Source organism: Camponotus floridanus, unplaced genomic scaffold (assembly GCF_003227725.1).
Source record: "Camponotus floridanus strain SB8 unplaced genomic scaffold, Cflo_v7.5 scaffold45, whole genome shotgun sequence".
NCBI classification, from domain to species: Eukaryota; Metazoa; Arthropoda; class Insecta; order Hymenoptera; family Formicidae; genus Camponotus; species Camponotus floridanus.
The window spans coordinates 1,118,960-1,137,084 of NW_020229603.1; the positions used below are offsets into that span (position 1 = coordinate 1,118,960).

Genomic DNA, 18,125 nt, shown 5'->3' on the forward strand with positions numbered 1-18,125 from the left:
AGTCTGCGCAACGCTGTTATACACAAAAGTATCGTTTCCCTTCTGATATATATCCATATTCAATGCCAGTCAGAGCTCGTGTCGCAGCTGGCCGGATGACAACGACGTAACATTATGGCGGACAACGATAAGAAGCCGATGTCACGTTTAATGAAACTCGCGAATAAATTTAACTGCTTCTACCTGTCAGGTAAGCAAAAGCGACTTGCACCTGCAGTGCACCGTATTATCTCAATCGACGCGTCTCCCTGTCGCATAATCGATAACGCGCGACTACCGTTCGTGCGGGCCAACAAGAATATTGATTTCGAGTGTTATGTGTATTTGTCCCTCGCGTTTTGGAGCAAAATAATGAAAAAAAAAATACATATTATGTCGCGCGATTATTATGCGCATTTTTGTCGTATTTTGGCTCATCGACGATAGTTATGAGCCTCTCTCGAAAAACAATAGTTCTAAAATCGCTTTTGACTTTTTTTTTTAATAATGGCAGATATAACTAAAATAATATTAATATACTTGTTTTAAATATGGAAACATCATTATACATTGAAAAACTTTACAATATATAGCATTTTTGAGAGAAGTACAACTATTTGTATAAAATTTGCATTTAAAATTTTGAAAAAATACTTAAATTTTCCATCTAAGACTTCTTGCTCTTTATATACAATTTTTTGATCTTTAAAAACAGCATCCAATGATTTTTATGTCACAATTATAATTTTCAAGAATATAAAAATCACAACTAGTATGGCATTTATGTATGAATTGCAAAAATATATTTTTCTTTAGGTTTGCATGCAGGAGAATGCAGAGCTTTTGTTGTCGATGGACAGCAAATCGGTCTTGTACGTCCAGATGTAATGAAAGAAATATTAAATCATCCTCAAGTGAGTTTGTGTGGTGTCTTTTCTTTATAATTATATATATGCATCATTTGTATTTATTGCAATATCGATTCTAAGGTATTTCAAGTGCATCCTGAATATGTACAATTAAATCCAGCATTTCGTGATTATGCTGAAAGAAGCGCACGTGTTGATGAAGTATTAAGAGAATGGAAAGCGGGTGGAAAATTTGTGACATTACAAGGCTGGAGAGAGGAATGTCATGAAGTGCGTGCTCAGTTTAATACATTACCACTGTTTAAAATGGATCGCTCGGCTACATGTATGTATAAGCAAAAGAAAATCTTATTTAATATAATTGAAAGAATTACAAATAATTATTTATATTTTGTGGGCTTCTTGAAATAATAGGTTTATTTGGAATTCGAAAATATGGAGTAGATATAAATGGCTATGTTATGGATCCTGTTAAAGGCTTATCAATATGGTTACAAAAACGTAGTCCTAATAAACAAACATGGCCAGCATATTGGGATAGCATGGTGAGTGGAGGATTGAGTGTTGGTTATGGCATAAATGAAACTGCGATAAAAGAGGCTGGAGAAGAAGCTGGTATTCCAAATAATCTTATTGCCAAGCTTAAGAGCGCTGGTTGTGTGTCATTCTTCTTCGAAAGTGAAAGGGGTTTGTTTCCTAACACGGAATTTGTATATGATCTTGAGCTGCCACCCGATTTTGTACCAAATAATAGCGATGGAGAAGTAGAGACTTTCGAATTACTTCCTGTTGGTGAATGCTTAGAGAGGATACTTTCCCCACATTTCAAAACTACGTCTGTACCAGTTGCCCTTGACTTTTTAATTAGACATGGATACATCACAGCGGAGAATGGTAAAATTGCATACTTGATTATATATGTTTTATTTTAAAAATTTTCAAATTTGAAAATGTTATATAACAATGATTTGTTGGTACACTTTTGTTACAGAGCCTAACTTTATACAGATTGTGGAGTTACTTCATGTACCTCTGCAGACTATGTACAATCATCGACACAAAACTAGTAATAGAATGGCCAATGGTGAAGCAATTGAAGCTTTAGAAAAAATTTAAATTACTTTTAATTTATACTACACTATGAATTGAAAGGCTATGAATTGAATGAAATTAATAAGGTTATTCTTTTTCTTTGTTTCTTCATTGGACGATTATTGACAAATTTTATATTTTAAAAACAATTGTATAATATAAAAGGCTAAAAAACTTTTTATAAATTATTCGCTTATAAAGCATTTTTATTGTTGAGTTGAATATATTTCTGCATTCACTTCAATATATTGTTTTAGTTGCATACCTTATATTAACAACGAAAAAATGAACTGCTTTTTAATACGCTTCATAAACTTCACTGATTATTATACATTTGTAAGATTTTTGTAACATGTTTTTTTCCTTATTTATATAGTTCCATATTTATAAAAAACAAAAATACAAATTTTTACAAATTTTTATATGATAAAGAGTTAACTATAGTAATATGATTTAATAGAAAGAATTATAAAGATTATTTCTTCCATCTAGTTTTTTTCTCTTTTTGTATAATAAATTTTGTTGTACAAGTAATTAAATTATATCGAAGTATTTTCAGCCTAATCTGCCATTATTATTTAGCAAAACAAAATGCAAATTGTATGCCAATTATATCAATATTGTGCTTGTCAATTTAACAGATGCATTATAATAAAAGCAAATAACATTTAATGAAAATAACTTGACATACATTAAGATCTAACCAAAAGTATTATAGATGCTGCATTCCACAGAATAAATTTACAGATAAGATTTTGTCTAAGGATTGAAAAGTGACAATTTTTTAATTATAATTAATTTTCATACATATATTTTTTTCTTTAAATGTACAATGCAAGTTTTTTCTATATAAATTTTCAATGCAAGATTTTGTCTATATAATATTAACATTCTTCTTATAAAAATGAAAAAAAAATATATGTCACATTTTATAAATTATAAGCATGTGTTATATTGGATTATCAGATAAAAACGCTGTTAAATATTTTTAACATTTTCACTTACTTTTTTAAAGAAAGATTTGAAATATTTATATTATTTATTGTGTAAGCAATATGCTGGTATTTCACAAATTTTATTAAAGTTAAGTATTCAATATGTATAAAATTTAAATACCATTTATATTTACAGAGACTGTACAAGAGTGGGAAGCACAAATTTAATGATTAATTCAATGATACATTTTGTTTCAGATAAGCTCATTACTGATATAAATAATTATACTGTATTATGTTTTCATGATGTTTAAATATGAATAGATATTTTGATATTACATATTACATTTGGATTATATTTTAATTGTATATAATATTTATTTATAATTCTCATTTTTATTTCTACAAAGCAGTTTATCAAGTTGTACATTGCATTAATATTATATTATTACTTTCTATAAATGCATCACTGTGAAAGCAGTAACAATTTGTTATTAATGCCATTTATGTAATATATCTTACACTGGATTTTTAAAAATTGTTATATATATAATATATATCTCTTATATAAAAAAGAGCATAAATACTTATTCATATAAAATAATCTGTTTATATTCTTGTTAAATTCATGATTATAAAAATCATATTACGTATATGAGTATAAAATTTGATATTGTATTCATTAAAATATCAGTTATGGTAAAATATATATTAAACAAATCTCATAATATACATAAATTATCGCGTTTATGTGCACAAAAAAGCATTTGTGGGCTTGTGGTTCTTGATCATGCCAAAAGAAACAAAGATTTATAATATTTAAGAAAGTATGAGTTTTAAACATTTAAAAAATTTTTGTATAACATACAATAGAGTATTCCATAGAATAGTTATACATTTGAATCTTTTAAAATACATACATATATATATATATATATATATATATATATATATATATATATATATGCTGATGAATTGACATCGTGATAATTATAGAATCGTTAGTTTAACCAATTTTTGCAGTCAAGTCCTATAAGAACTAACAGAACTGCACATAGATTTTATAAGTTTAATACTTTTGTAATGATAATGTAATAATATACTAGTCTCATGCTCATCATTCTTCTAACATTAATCTGGTCATCAGATACAATATTTGTGATACATTTAAGTGAGATTTCGTTTCCTATTATGATTCTGTTTTGTGTTAGGGATGGATAGGACTGATTATGCTGACTGCATGAATTAAAATAGTATACATTACATACATACACATAAAACATACGCACATATTAATCTATTATTTAGTTTTGATGCTAATAATAAGGAATTGCGCATTTAAAATAGAAACGTTTCTGTCTTGATTAACAATGAAGCTACAGATTATTATGTGAAATGAATTTGCAATGATCTTATGCATATACATGTAAGTTTAAGTGATTATTTGTGTATACCATTACATATATAATATTAATTAACTTGCATATATTGTTTAGCTTTCATATTTTTTGCTGCAGCCTAAGTATATATTGATTGTAAGAAGGAATATTGAAGAACTTGCGAACCGTCAAAACAAATCGATGCGAAACCAATTTAGTCGTAATTAATGTGGATTGATAAGCGTGCATTACAGTTCGATGAGAGAGAAAGGAAGAGACAAACAGCTTCACTTCCTGAAATATCACATAAAAAGGCAAAGCTTCTTTTGCGATAGGCACGACCGATTAATAATAACATTTAAAAGAAATGCATAGATTCTAAAATTTTTTAAAATTTTAAATATATAATATATATAATATATAATATATTTTTAAATATAATTGCTATTTTTGTCTCTCTAAGTGATTTCATATTTGGCACTTTTAATTTCAACAGATAATATTGATGATTTTAAAAATTCAACGAATAAAAAAATTTTATACATTAATTATATTTTTACATCTCAAATATGTATGTTAATAATGAAATATAATTCGGCCGTGCCTAATCTTCAATAAAGTAATATAAAAAGACATAATGAACTTTTATTTTTATTTCAGAAAATATTTTAATTTATATTTATATTTATTAAATATAATATGCAACTCTTTTGATGTTTTGAAAAACTGATACAAGTGAGGCATGTACATGCTAACAAAATAACGCCATTAATGTTCTGGCAAAAAAACCAATTTTTTCCAACATGCTAATTTTTAATTTTAAAATCAAATGTATAAATTGTAAGATATAAGTTATCTTCTTTTTATATACTTTTTAAGAAAAATTTGTAAAGTGAATATGATGGATTTGATAAATTCCGATTATATGTTGCTAATCCATATAATCTTATTCTTTTACAGATAAAAATTGTATAAAGATGCGATATTAAGTTCTATTAAAATACTTTAATGTTAGTAAAAATCTTGATGATGACATCGATTGCATCGAAGATGTAACTAAAAATTGTAAGTGGTGTGTAGTTCTAGGATCAGATGATTGTACTTATATAAACAATAAGAAGTATTTTGATTGGTCTTATTATTACATATAATTCTTATCGTTTATTGTTATCATATTAATTGTATTACCTTAACGCATAAAGAGTTTTGCAAACTCAATAAGTTTTTTATATTATTTTATTTTTAATTATTTTCATGATACATAAAACATATTAACTAACAATGACATAATCACATGTATTAGCTACACATGTGATAAAAAATATTATTTGTAACTGAATGTGTGATACATACGTACAGTACTTTTATCATTTTGTGTATTTTTTCGGTTATAAGTTTAAAATATATGTAATATTCATATTATATATATATATTTATATATATTAGCAATTATATGTATTTACAATTATTTTCCTTATACATAATGTAATTTTTAAATTTAATTCAATTAAATTTTTCTGTTTAATTATTTATTTAATCTGTTACAATAATTGCATCACAAATGAAACTTTTAAGTTTACATAAGAAATGTAAATAACCGATCCGATTGAAATCAATAATAATAGAATTACGTGAATGATTTATTCTCGCAGATGAGATCATGGAATGATTTATAATTACTAACTGTCTCTACAATTCGCAAATCTGAACACAAACAAATATATGCTATTTCGCTACAACAAATTCCGTGTTTAATAAAAATAAATGAACAAATGGCGCCTAGAAAATTGACATGTCTAACATTTTCATTTTTGAATGAAATATTATCAATTTGACTTTATAAATAATTTCTTAATCTAAACCAATAAAAGTAAAATAATTTGAATAGCTAGGCAATTACAATCGATGTACCTATTTGTAATGTGAATTGTTCATTTCATATATACATACATACATACATATATATATATATATATATATATATATATACATACGTACATATTTCAGTATATATACGTACACACACACATACATATGTATGTATATATATTTATTTATTTATAAATTCAATTTATGCATAATAGATAATGTCATCATTCTGTGAATGATATTGTTTATTATGCAGTATCCATAAAATGTTTACATTTTTTATTTCGTATCATTTAAATAATTTGTCACGTAGTTGCTGTCACGGATAATCTTATGTAAAATTTCATATATTTTCGTTTTTATCTTTTTAAAATATAATAATTTCTGGCATAATTTTATAATTTTCTTTTAAATAGTTTTTATTTTTATTAAATTTTATTCAACGAATAATATCTTAACTTTATGTATAGAAAGCAGGATGTTGATAAACATGTGCATTTAATACATGTGGCGATATTCTTATAAATGTGCATATTATTAAGATGCTATATCTAGGTATAAAAGATTAATTTATGCTAAATGATAATTTATATATTTTTTTAAGTGTCATATACATGCTCGTTATCATTATTATTATCATTTTAGTATTATAATATGCAATTGTTTGATATAAATTATTTTTTAGAAATTTTAATTAAGAATATTAAAAAGATTGTATTTTATTTAATAATTTCTATGAACAGAAATTGTTATATTTTCTCATTTCTAAAAATTTTCAACTATGTTCATTATGTATGTCAAGACATAATACTTAATTTATTATATAACAAAATTTTAATGCTCGGTAATTAAATGGATAGCACTAAGGTTGTTGATTTGATGTGCCGCATTATTCGCCAAATAAGCGGACAGAACAAATTAAGGATATAAAAAAAGAGATAATCGTCTTCGATATTTTGCGAGAGGTACATGTAATTGTGGATTATATGACTGTCATAAATTATCTAAGTAACTATGAGCTTGTTTCACCTGAGATTTATTTTAGTATTTGTTAATATTATCGATAAAACCCTTGCAATGTTGTAGTTTTGTGTATTCACATCGCACCTTTTCGCGAATCTGCTTTACTGTTCTGTCCACGTGCTGTCCGTGAACAGAATCCATATCTTAATCTCGATCGGGGAGATTAATTCTTTTTTTTCTTATCGAGAAGTTTGAAGATTTGTTGTCTGATCGCGATCAACATTCCTTCAATTTCGAATAACATATTTTCTATAATTATAAATATCGATATACAAAAGGCAATTTATTTTTATGAATGATAATTACCGACATTTTTAATTTTGTTACGATTTTGAAATATATTACAAAGAACAAAGTTTTCTGAGAGATATAAGTTAATATTTATATATAAAAACAAAATTGTATTACACAATTAGATTGTTTATAATATGATACAAATAATTTGATAATTTTTTGATAGTTAATTTTTGAAATCTGTGGCATCTTTAAAAATTTAATTATACTAAATTTTTGAAATTCTAATCACATCAAATCAACAACCGTTAATGCTATCCATTTAATTACCGATTATCAAAATTTTGCCATATAATAAATTAAATATTGTCTTGATATACACAATGAACATAGTTGAAAATTTTTAGAAATGAGAAAATATAACAATTTCTGTTCACAGAAATTATTAAGTAAAATACAATCTTTTTAATATTCTTAATTAAAATTTCTAAACAAAATAATTTTTCTCGATCGATGATTTCTATGATAATGAAATTTCGTTGGATAATAGTAGTTGTGCATGCAAGTATATTTTAAAATATTTCTTACAAGATAGTTATTTTCAATTTTAATTATTTTAGTTTCTGTGGAGTTTCGTCATATGTCAATGAAAATCATATAACAATGTAATTTTTCTAGATAATTGTCGCAGTAATCGTCAATTTGCATTGCATGTACCCGGCCTAAATTTATATTAAAAATATAATATGATGTTTTGCAAACAGATGCTCTTGTCGAAGAGTTTGTAAGACGCAGAGAACGAATGCAACGCAAAGCAAGCCAGAGCGCGAATAACGATGACAGTGCGGCTGCGTGATGACGCTTGACCCGCTTAAAAAATATCATCTCCCTTACATCTGTTGAGCATTGCTGAGACGCTGAAAAAGAGAGAGAAAGGACTATTGGGAAGCAGTCTGCGAGGAAATGTCATTTTTTTTTAATGTTCTTTTTCAGCAGCGACGAAACGCGTGGGCCGCCGATTAAAACGCTCTGTCGCAACTGACTCCAGTTCGTGCAGAATATAAATTCGCATAATGCTCATGTCACAAAGTAACTTTATAATACTAAATAATTTTTATTAAGATGTGCGTAAATTTAAATGTCAAGTATATACGACTACATATCTTGGCAAGTTTTGAAAGTATTGTGCAATGATTTAGTCAAATTTTATTTTCTTTATTGCAACATTTTTAAATTTTTAATATTAATTTTTAATAAACTATTTTTAATAATAATTTTTAATAACTAAAAGTTACTTAATAATTAAAATTTACAAATTTAATGAAATTGTAAGATTTTATTATCTCCTCATGTCTCAGAAACCTAGCTTATTAAATTAAATTTTTGATTTAATTTAATTTTTAATATTTAATTATAATTATATAATTATAATTATATAATTTCCAATGGCACCTAACATTCGATTATTAATCCATTATTAGATTTATTAATTAAAAATAATATTTAATATGAATTATTATAGGAAATATGAATTATTGATATCAAAAATACTCGATATTAATAATAAATTATTGATTTATCGTAAACATTCTGTTCTTTGATTAAATATCTTTAAGATTCTATACCAAAGGATATTACAATTATATATATATACGTGTATGGATGTATAATTAATACTCAATCACATTAACATAATTCACAAATATAAAATAAAATTAGTTATACTTAAAAAGTTATATGCAAAAGTTATATGAATATAAATGTATCAATTAAATGATAATAATATTATGTTTATCAAAACTTATATATTTATCGTGTCATCTTTAGTTAATAAATTTAATTGAAATTTTTATGAAAATCATTACTCTTCTTAGATTTCAATTTTATTTATATCTTTGCTCTTCAGATATATACTTAGCTAAAAATACTTTCAGTATCAATAATAAAAAATCTATATTTTCACGACTCAACATATCACGCATTTTTAGATTGCAGAGAGCGCGGGCGTGAAAATGTGCAACCGTGATCTTCGCTCGCGGGCCGGCTGTCTCCTAAGCGGCCTCGTCGTTCGACAGCGGCTACGATAGTAGAGAACGACTTTGACCACGATGAGAACGAGGAGAGAATCCCAAGGGATATTGGTCCGAGGGAGAAACGCGTCTACCCTTATAGCAGTGGGGATCAAAAGAGCGAGAGAAAGAGAGAGAGAGAGACGAGAGCGAACTTCGATAGAACGAGACGGCAGATCAAAGAATCTGGTGGAGGGTGGGAATGTGCCGATCCGAATAGTGGGAGAAGCTGCGAGATCGCGTCGGCGAAATACAAGGAGAGGGAGAAAGAGATGGAGAGAGGGAAGGAATGGAAGAAGGGGGAAAGACGAACTCTCCTCGGCAAGAGAGAATCCAACGTGGAGAAAGAGGAAGTCGAGCCGCGAGAGCGGGACGAGGAGAGCGAGTAGATAGAGAAAGAGCCGGATCCGCCGAAGAGGAGAGGGAAAACCACGGGGCTTTTGAAAAAGTTTTATCTTGTCTGTACGCTCGGCCTCTCAGACGCTACCGAACGCCGGTGCGGTGTTGTTGGCCACGGCGTGGTCGCGCGGCCTTTTCGGTAACGAGTAGCGAATAAAGAGAGCAAACGGAGGAAAGAGAGAAGGTCCAGGTCGTGTGCCGCGATTGCCGGTCCTGATCGGTCCACCCGTCATCAGCTTCCGTCCGTTTCATCCGCCCGCGCATCCGCGAACGTTCGCGCGAAAGGAACCACCGAAGATCATCGGGGAAACTCTCGACAAACATCATTCATAGGACGAAAAGCAGGACGCAGCCGTCCTTGGATCAGTCATTTTTTCATCGCTCGTTTGCCATGCATTGTCGCTAAGGTGTCGATCGAGAGAAAGAGAGAGCAAGCGAGAAAGATCAAGAGGGATAGATAATAAAAAGAGAAAAGGGAAGAGAGAGGAAGAAAGAAGGGGTCAGTCAAGAAGAGGACGAAGAGGTCGAGAAAAGAAGTGACTCCTTGCCGGTCGCGAGGAACGACCAGCAACGAGATGAAGAACCGTGTGTTGCTAAAGAGTGCGTTGTTCCTGTTGCTGATCGCGGCGGACGGCCTCGTGACAGCATCCGAGGTAAGTTTTTAGAATAAGCCTTTCATGATATCAGATCGTCTGGTCCCCGAACTGATATTATCGGTGTTGATTCGCAACATTTCTCCTTGGAGCAGATGGTGCTCCGAAAAAAGTATTGCGGTGCGTGGTTCGTTTTCCTTTCGGAAAATTGCACGTGTAATACTACTGAACGATGATTGAAGAGATATTAATTGGCATTTCGTGTCAATTTAATCGACGGAAAATAATTTTGAAAATAATTTTGAAAATCTTTAACTTACCACTGTAAAACTTTTAAATGATGCTATGAAACAGAGATTCGTAGTAATACATCATTTAATTCAGTAAATAAAAAAATACAATCATTTTTAAAATTATTTTTATATTTAAAATTAGATGGAATAAAAATTCACACATACACACACAAAATTATGATTAAAGTATGCTAATTCATTATCATATTTGAAAATATGTGCAAATTTATCAGTTAGAAACTTGCGAAAAATTTCGGAAATTCCCCGCGGCAGCGATTAAATAGTTCACAAGGTTCAATTACCGCGATTAATACCTTATTATGTATCTCACTTACGTCTGATGATAAGAATCGCCGGATATCTCACGTGGAGGCATACTTATCGCTGTCGTAGATCGTTACGATAGATTCGTATGTTAGAGTGTTACAAATGATTTCTCACCTATTTGAGGTGTCGAAGGTATCCTTCGTTCTTTGATTTTTATATCATGACACTCTGTCACATTTTCGTTTGTGTTTAATTTTTAATAAATTTGCATAGATGATCCGAGCAAGATAGTATCTTTCTGTCTCCAACTGTGCTCCGTTTCATTCGTGCTTTTGATTATTGAAAAATCGAAATAAAATTCAATATAAATGGCAAAGTCGGAAAAAATTCGATTATTTAAATGTATTGCTTACATTAACATTGGTACCATTGTAAATTCATTAAATCACCAGTGTAGCTGTATTGATATAACTATTTTACTTCTTTAATCTAGAATTCATCATATTTCCAATATAATAATTGTTTGCGACATTCTAAAAAAAAATTTCGAATTCTTCAATAATGATACTTCGCAGCCATTAAATCGCCATAAAGAACAAAATAAAATATATAATATTTATGTACTGTAGAAATATATAATGTTATACCATATATGTACGGCAATCATAAATATTTAATAGAGTTTGTTTCATAAATCGTAAATATAAAAAATAAAATTTTAAACAAAGATTATTTCTTTTTGAAAAAGCACTTATATAAGTTGTATAATTTTCGGAGCTTCATATTTTTTTCTGTTTCTAAAATAAAATATGTCGATTGCATTGTACAAAAAAACTCGCGAGTTAACGATGATCAACAGGTAAAGGGAAAGAGAACCGATGTATCCCCATGGATCGTCGAATATTCGGTGATGAGTGGACTCGGAAAATACGGATCGAATTGTTATGCGAAACACCGCCGAACTTGTCGGACACCCCAGTAAGAAACATTCTCTGATATAATTCGCGCGAATCGATTATATTCCGATCACACCTCGAACTCCGTAGATGCGGATACAAGCACAAGTCGAACTCGTGTCATCGCGAACTCGGATCGCTTCTGGAACCCGCCAATCCAGCGAAATATCATTCCGCGGGGTACGAATTTCCGCCGAAGCGACATTTCGTCGACCGACTGACGTGACGATCCTTCGGGTCAGCTTCTTCATAACTTTTACGACGCAATTTTTTTCAGGCCTATAGTAGCGCGTAAACGAAGATTTATTTAGATATATATGTATAAGATATTATATATGTGTTAAAAATGCAGAGTATAGTTAAAGTAATAAATTATGCGTTTTGGAAATTTTAAAATATTCACACATTCGTGAAGTTATAATCAAAAGACTTTTCAACTATTCAATATTCATGAAAATCTTACATGTATACATCTAAAAAAACACTTCTCTTAATTTCTTTTTCTTAATAATTTATACAATTAATTTCATATATATATATATATATATATATATATATATATATATATATGTGTGTATGTGTGTGTATGTATATATATAATTAGATTGTATTATATATTTTTAATTAGTACTTTAAATTGCTAAATAAATATATAAAAATTAATTAATACATGTATTAAATAGAAATATAATATATTTTTGTTATAAATTAAGAAACTCGAGACTCGAATTTTAATTCTCTTTTTCTCTCTCTCTCTCTCTCTCTCTCTCTCTCTCTCTCTCTCTCTCTCTCTCTCTCTCTCTCGATCGATCGATCGATCGATCAATCGAATTAAAAATATTTATTTCTAAAAAAACAAAATTCTTACTAAAAATAACAATATAAATAACTTCATACATTGGCATATATTGCATTATTTGTCATTTGAAAATCAGATAAAATATAGTTCGTATTGTATTGTATAACATGACCTAAATAAAGTAACTTTCAAAATGTGTCTTTTTAAAAATGTGTATGTGCAACTAGTTTCGCTGAATGACATTATTATGTCACTTAACTTATTTTGAAACAGAAATATTTTTGACTGTAAAACTAGTCAAATTATGACACAGGAAAAAATATATTTTAGTATACACTTCTATCAGTAATAGAAAAATAAAACAAATACGTTTCTATCAACGATCAATTTCGTCGAAAAGTTTCGAAATATCGTCGATCGAAAGATTTGTGTTATAGTATACCTATTTGCCATGATAACTTGACAGTGATTATGTTATCTTCCTTCGCGTGTATTGAATATCGAGATACCAGTGATATAAAGGCAAAACAGCAAGATGAAAATTACGGTGCAAAAATATTTTCGCACTTCGCGACTAGTTCGGGTATGTTAAGAATCTCAAGTAATGTTCCTCTCATTCAGAATCTATAGCAATGCATGTGTCTTCTGCGATGTGTGCTATTTGAAGCAGCATAGTAAATGGCTCTATTTGAGTTCCAACATCACGCTACTGTGACACATAGGTCCGCATTTTCATTGCATTCGCAAATAGTGCTGCACGCACACGACAATGCGAAAAGTCAAATAGAAGTATTTAAATAAAAGTATTTAAATTTAACTGCAATCTTTATTCAATATTCTTGACAGAATATCACAAGCATTGATGCCGTTTCGAAAGAAAACAGCAAATATAAAGTAATTCTGAAGTAATAACCTGAAGTAATAAATTAAATATTAACTCTGTGTACCTGTATGATATAATCTAGAGTGTAAGCTGTGTTTTTTAATTCCGAGAACAAATCCGTCAAGGACGTGAGGATTTAAATTCGTGCGTTTTTACGGCGATAGAAAAATTTTTTAGGGATAATATATCGTTCCGATCCACGAGACACTGACTCGATGAATCGCGAATCGGCGGATATTGAATTAAAATAGTTATTCTCGGAACGGCACGTTCGCCACGGTTCGTCGGTAGCTTGATTAATTTCGAATCGTTCCTCGATCTGGAGTCGAATTATTATTTCACGGCGCTTGCAGACATTTGCATGCACAAATGATCATTTTACTAATCGGCGTTTTGACAACAGGAATTGTAAATCGTATTAGACGCGAAAATGAGCATAATAATAGAATAAAATGCAAAACGCGTCTCTCTGCAGATACTCTCTTTCAAAAATCAAGAAAGTTTATAAAAAAATATTGTTATCTCGAGTATTATGGTATATAATTTAATTTACTATTATGTTATTTTACATATATGTATAAATTTTATAAGTGTCAAATATAAATTCAGATAATATCGATACATAATAATATAATTTATATTTTAATATAATTAATATTTTTTAATATAATTTATATATATATATATATATATATATATATATATTTGTGATATCATAATATATTCTACCTTGAACATACACACACACACACACACACATACACACGTACACTCGTACTAGTAGCCTAAAGATATTATTCGCGTTAGTTGATCGTGCTCGATTTATCAATGTACGGATAGAGTGACGCCCTTGGCATAAATTCACCTTATCACAAATTTGTCGATTAGGTTCTGTAAAGCTATAAATATCTGAGAGAGAAAAGAAAAGGGAGACAGTATTATTATTATAATAGTTCTATATAATATATTGCTACCAATAATTCTTTGTAAATTTTTGGTTTGACAAATTATCGACAAGCGATTTTACCGCATTTTAATCTCTATCAAGGAACCGACTGTGCCATTGCGACATACAGTGCATATATGTACAGAGAGAAAGCTAAATCCCGACACTCGTCTGACAACTTCTGAATATCGTTAAAACAGAGGTCGTGCTTACAATTTAATCATCTTACTTAGCCGTAACCTCGAATCATGTTTCCACATATCGGTTATCGGTTTATCGGTTTAAGTAATTTATGTATACTGATAGTGCATGTTAAAAAATATTGCCTAAATAGAAACGAAATTAAACGGACGCCAATGCTTATTAAAATTATTAATATATAAATGATTAATTAATTTTTCAAGTTAATATTCTTGCTTCATATAAACCAAAATCATAAACAATAAATATTAAGATATCGTATGATTTGTGTTAAAGAATAAATTAAAAACTATAAAAGTTATTTTAATTTTATCGAAACAAAACTACCATAATAATCTTTCAGTTATAATTTATTCATAATTATGAAACTTAATTGTATGTACTAGCATATATTTACGTTTCTAAGGAATCCGGCTTTTCTTACTGCTTATATTTATTTATTTTTCATCAAACTATATCATCTAAATCAACAACATTTGATTCTCGTATTCGTTATTCATATGGAGGAATAGATCGTCACGATTTTTCGTGCGCGTGAATCCTCTTCTGGAATATTATCCTTCCGTAAAAATGACGATATAAGCGGAAGAAAAAGTTGTGGTCCTTCTGTTATTGCACCCCTTTTTCTCGTTCATACCTTCGCCATTCCTGACCATTCTTGCTTGAATTGCGAGGGATTCGCACGGACGAAGGATTTGAAAGATTTGTATCTTATGAAAAATATGGTAATGTACATAGTGTGTGCTGGTGGCGCATTCGATACAGTACTGTTGCTCTATAGCGCTGCTCCTCTGCCCCAGCGGATCACATTAAATATTATGTAAAAAAGTCCATTCAAATTCATATATTTTTCTTAACAATTTATAACACTATATATATATATATATATATTTTTTATTTTTCTCTTTGTTTAAGCTTCAATAATCAGCTTCAATAAGTATTTGCCATCGATATAATTTCTATATAAACGGGATAAGTTTATACGAAGATTGACAGAATATATTTTCAAAAAAATCGCACAGGTCTTCCTACTCCAATGTATGTAATTTCGTATATGGTACGGATAATTTGAAAAGTTCAGGTTCTCTCTCTGTCTCTTCTATATAAACAGAGATATCATCATTTGCAGAGCTTCATTGGATACGAACGATTTTCAAACTTGCGTTTACAGTGCTTCCGCAAGTACTTGTAAAAAATGTAGCATTAATAAGATTTCCATCAGTAGAAATATATAATTAAAGTAATTCAGATGAAATATATAATTAAAGTAATTATTACGTAGAAATGTGTGATTTATAATTGTCCAATGGTTTGATAAAAATATTACCAGTTTATTATATATATTATATATATTTAACATTATTGCAAGTTATGATGTCAAAAGCGTGAGAACAATTACTATATAAGTTTATAGTAAAAAGTAATACAAATTTAATTTAACTTCTTTCAAATTTGTAATATTGAAAGTTTTGCATCTATATCATTTTTATTATTGTTAATAAATTAATATAATTTATGATCAGAATGTATAAAAAAACTATCCTTTATATTTTAAAGCTTAAAATACACGTTAATGATAAGTCTTACAACAACTATAATTTACTCGTGTAACATGTAATTTCTTTATATGGTAAAATATATAATAATTATAACGAAATACGTAAACATCACTTTCGAGAAAAATCAAATCTCAGAGAGAAGTGTGATTTTAAAAATAAAAAATAATATCTCGAAATGATTAATAATGTAAATTGATAACGAAATTTTTTCATAGCATCAAGAAATGTGGTAAAAAAGTATTCATTAGAAACTTCTTTTTTAATAACACTATACACATTACTATACTAATATTGAAAGTAAAAAAAATATTGAAAAATATTGAAAATGATTAATATATCATTTTGCTTTGCAAAATTGACGAAGCAATGAGTGCATAAATCTTATGTAATTGAACCTGTGCCCGAAAACAATATGAAATGGACAGTTTAAAAGGATTTTAAATGGCTCAAAAATTACATATTGGATGATAACTTTAACACTATAAATGCCACTTATTAAAGAGGCTCATGAATTTCATCGGTTGACCCTAATGAAGTCATACGGATATTTCAGATGATTCCCATAGGAGCGTTCATGCATTTCGAACATTTAATTGATTGTCGCGTCGAATTAACCCAAATTTAAAGGATCACAAAATAACCTCGATATGATAATTCAAGACGATCGTCCGTGCAATCTTATTACATATGTGTCACTTTCTATGATGCAATTCTCTGACATATTTCTGGAACAAACTAATTTATCATAATCATCACATGATCATCTCGAGAAACATAATTATTACGCATGAAAATGAAGAATAAAGCGATCGAATTTGATTTTCAAATGTTATATAGACATCAAATTTGTAGTTAATTAATTTATATTATTATTTATTATTTTGCACAATGTACTATAATAATTGTCGAATTTGTAATAATTATATCATAATTAATATATTTCAAGCACTAATGTTTCACATAGTTAATCGCAACTAATTTCGATATAATTTGGGCGCGTCAATTAATGTGATATGACACGTGACGCGAATATCGAAAAATCTTTCACTTCGATTGCTTTGCGGCACTAAAAGGATTAGGCCAGTATCTGATATTACGTAAATTGTCAGGGTCGTCGAAAAATCGAGATGCATATGAGAAGAAACGAGAGAAAGATTGTAAGAAAGCTATAATGCAAGCAGATGGGACGTAAAAGGACCTTCATCCGAAAGGCATGTACGATAAATCGCTTACCTAACCGTGCGAAGTCCGCAATGGTGTGCGCGGCAGCTTTAGTCTTTTTTTCACATCATTATGCGCGTTCACAGGAGCGAATTAATTATTTCAGGCGAGCCGCAGGTCCATTTTATCGCTCTCGATAATATTACGAAATCGTATATCCTGTTACAGTGCCATCATTTAACTGAGATTAACATTGAAATATGCTTAATTAATATTTGTTTCTTTTATCGATTATGCTTTTCACGTTATTTCATTAAACAATCAAGCACATAATACAAAAACAAAATACGGAAACATGTTCAAAATAATATTAAATTCATTTTGCTAGGAATTCTAATATGCGTTGAACAGTCGTTTTTTTATCAAATTTATTTCATCAGTTTGATCAGATATAGATTAAAAACGCCAGAACATACTGTTTGCACAAAATATTCGTTATGTAACTATATAATATAACTTATTCTATTCAAAAAATTAATTTTATTTTAGCGAAAATTTTCGTATCATAATTTAATATTCATCCTTATATTTAAACGTCTTATTAATTTGTTATGCACGT

At 28.9% G+C, this 18,125-nt stretch overlaps 2 protein-coding genes across 24 annotated transcripts in view; both read left to right on the plus strand.

Annotated features, from left to right (window-relative positions):
- Positions 1 to 56: 56 nt before the first annotated feature.
- On the plus strand, positions 57 to 2,050 carry LOC105256740 (uncharacterized protein YJR142W). The gene is made up of 5 exons (XM_011266949.3): positions 57 to 190; positions 796 to 893; positions 969 to 1,173; positions 1,263 to 1,742; positions 1,840 to 2,050. Exons 1-5 carry the CDS (start codon positions 115 to 117, stop codon positions 1,962 to 1,964), a joined length of 984 nt encoding a protein of 327 aa, XP_011265251.1. The 5' UTR covers positions 57 to 114; the 3' UTR covers positions 1,965 to 2,050.
- Positions 2,051 to 9,777: 7,727 nt separating this feature from the next.
- Positions 9,778 to 18,125, plus strand: part of LOC105256736 (basement membrane-specific heparan sulfate proteoglycan core protein) — a 142,454-nt gene continuing 134,106 nt past the window's right edge. For 8 of the 23 annotated variants that reach the window (XM_020029232.2, XM_020029236.2, XM_020029238.2 and 5 more), the window contains exon 1: positions 9,785 to 10,501. In XM_020029232.2, coding sequence (XP_019884791.1) covers positions 10,424 to 10,501 — 78 coding nt within the window. In that variant the 5' untranslated portion in view covers positions 9,785 to 10,423. Of the gene's footprint in view, positions 10,502 to 18,125 lie in introns of all 23 variants that reach the window. The other 15 variants (XM_020029227.2, XM_020029231.2, XM_020029230.2 and 12 more) reach the window with 6 other exon arrangements.

Coding starts and splice junctions, on each gene's coding strand:
- LOC105256740 (XM_011266949.3), top strand. CDS start 115: ATGGCGGACAACGATAAGAAGCCGATGTCACGTTTAATGAAACTCGCG. Junction 894..968: donor AAATATTAAATCATCCTCAA/GTGAGTTTGTGT, acceptor ATCGATTCTAAG/GTATTTCAAGTGCATCCTGA. Junction 1,743..1,839: donor ATACATCACAGCGGAGAATG/GTAAAATTGCAT, acceptor CTTTTGTTACAG/AGCCTAACTTTATACAGATT.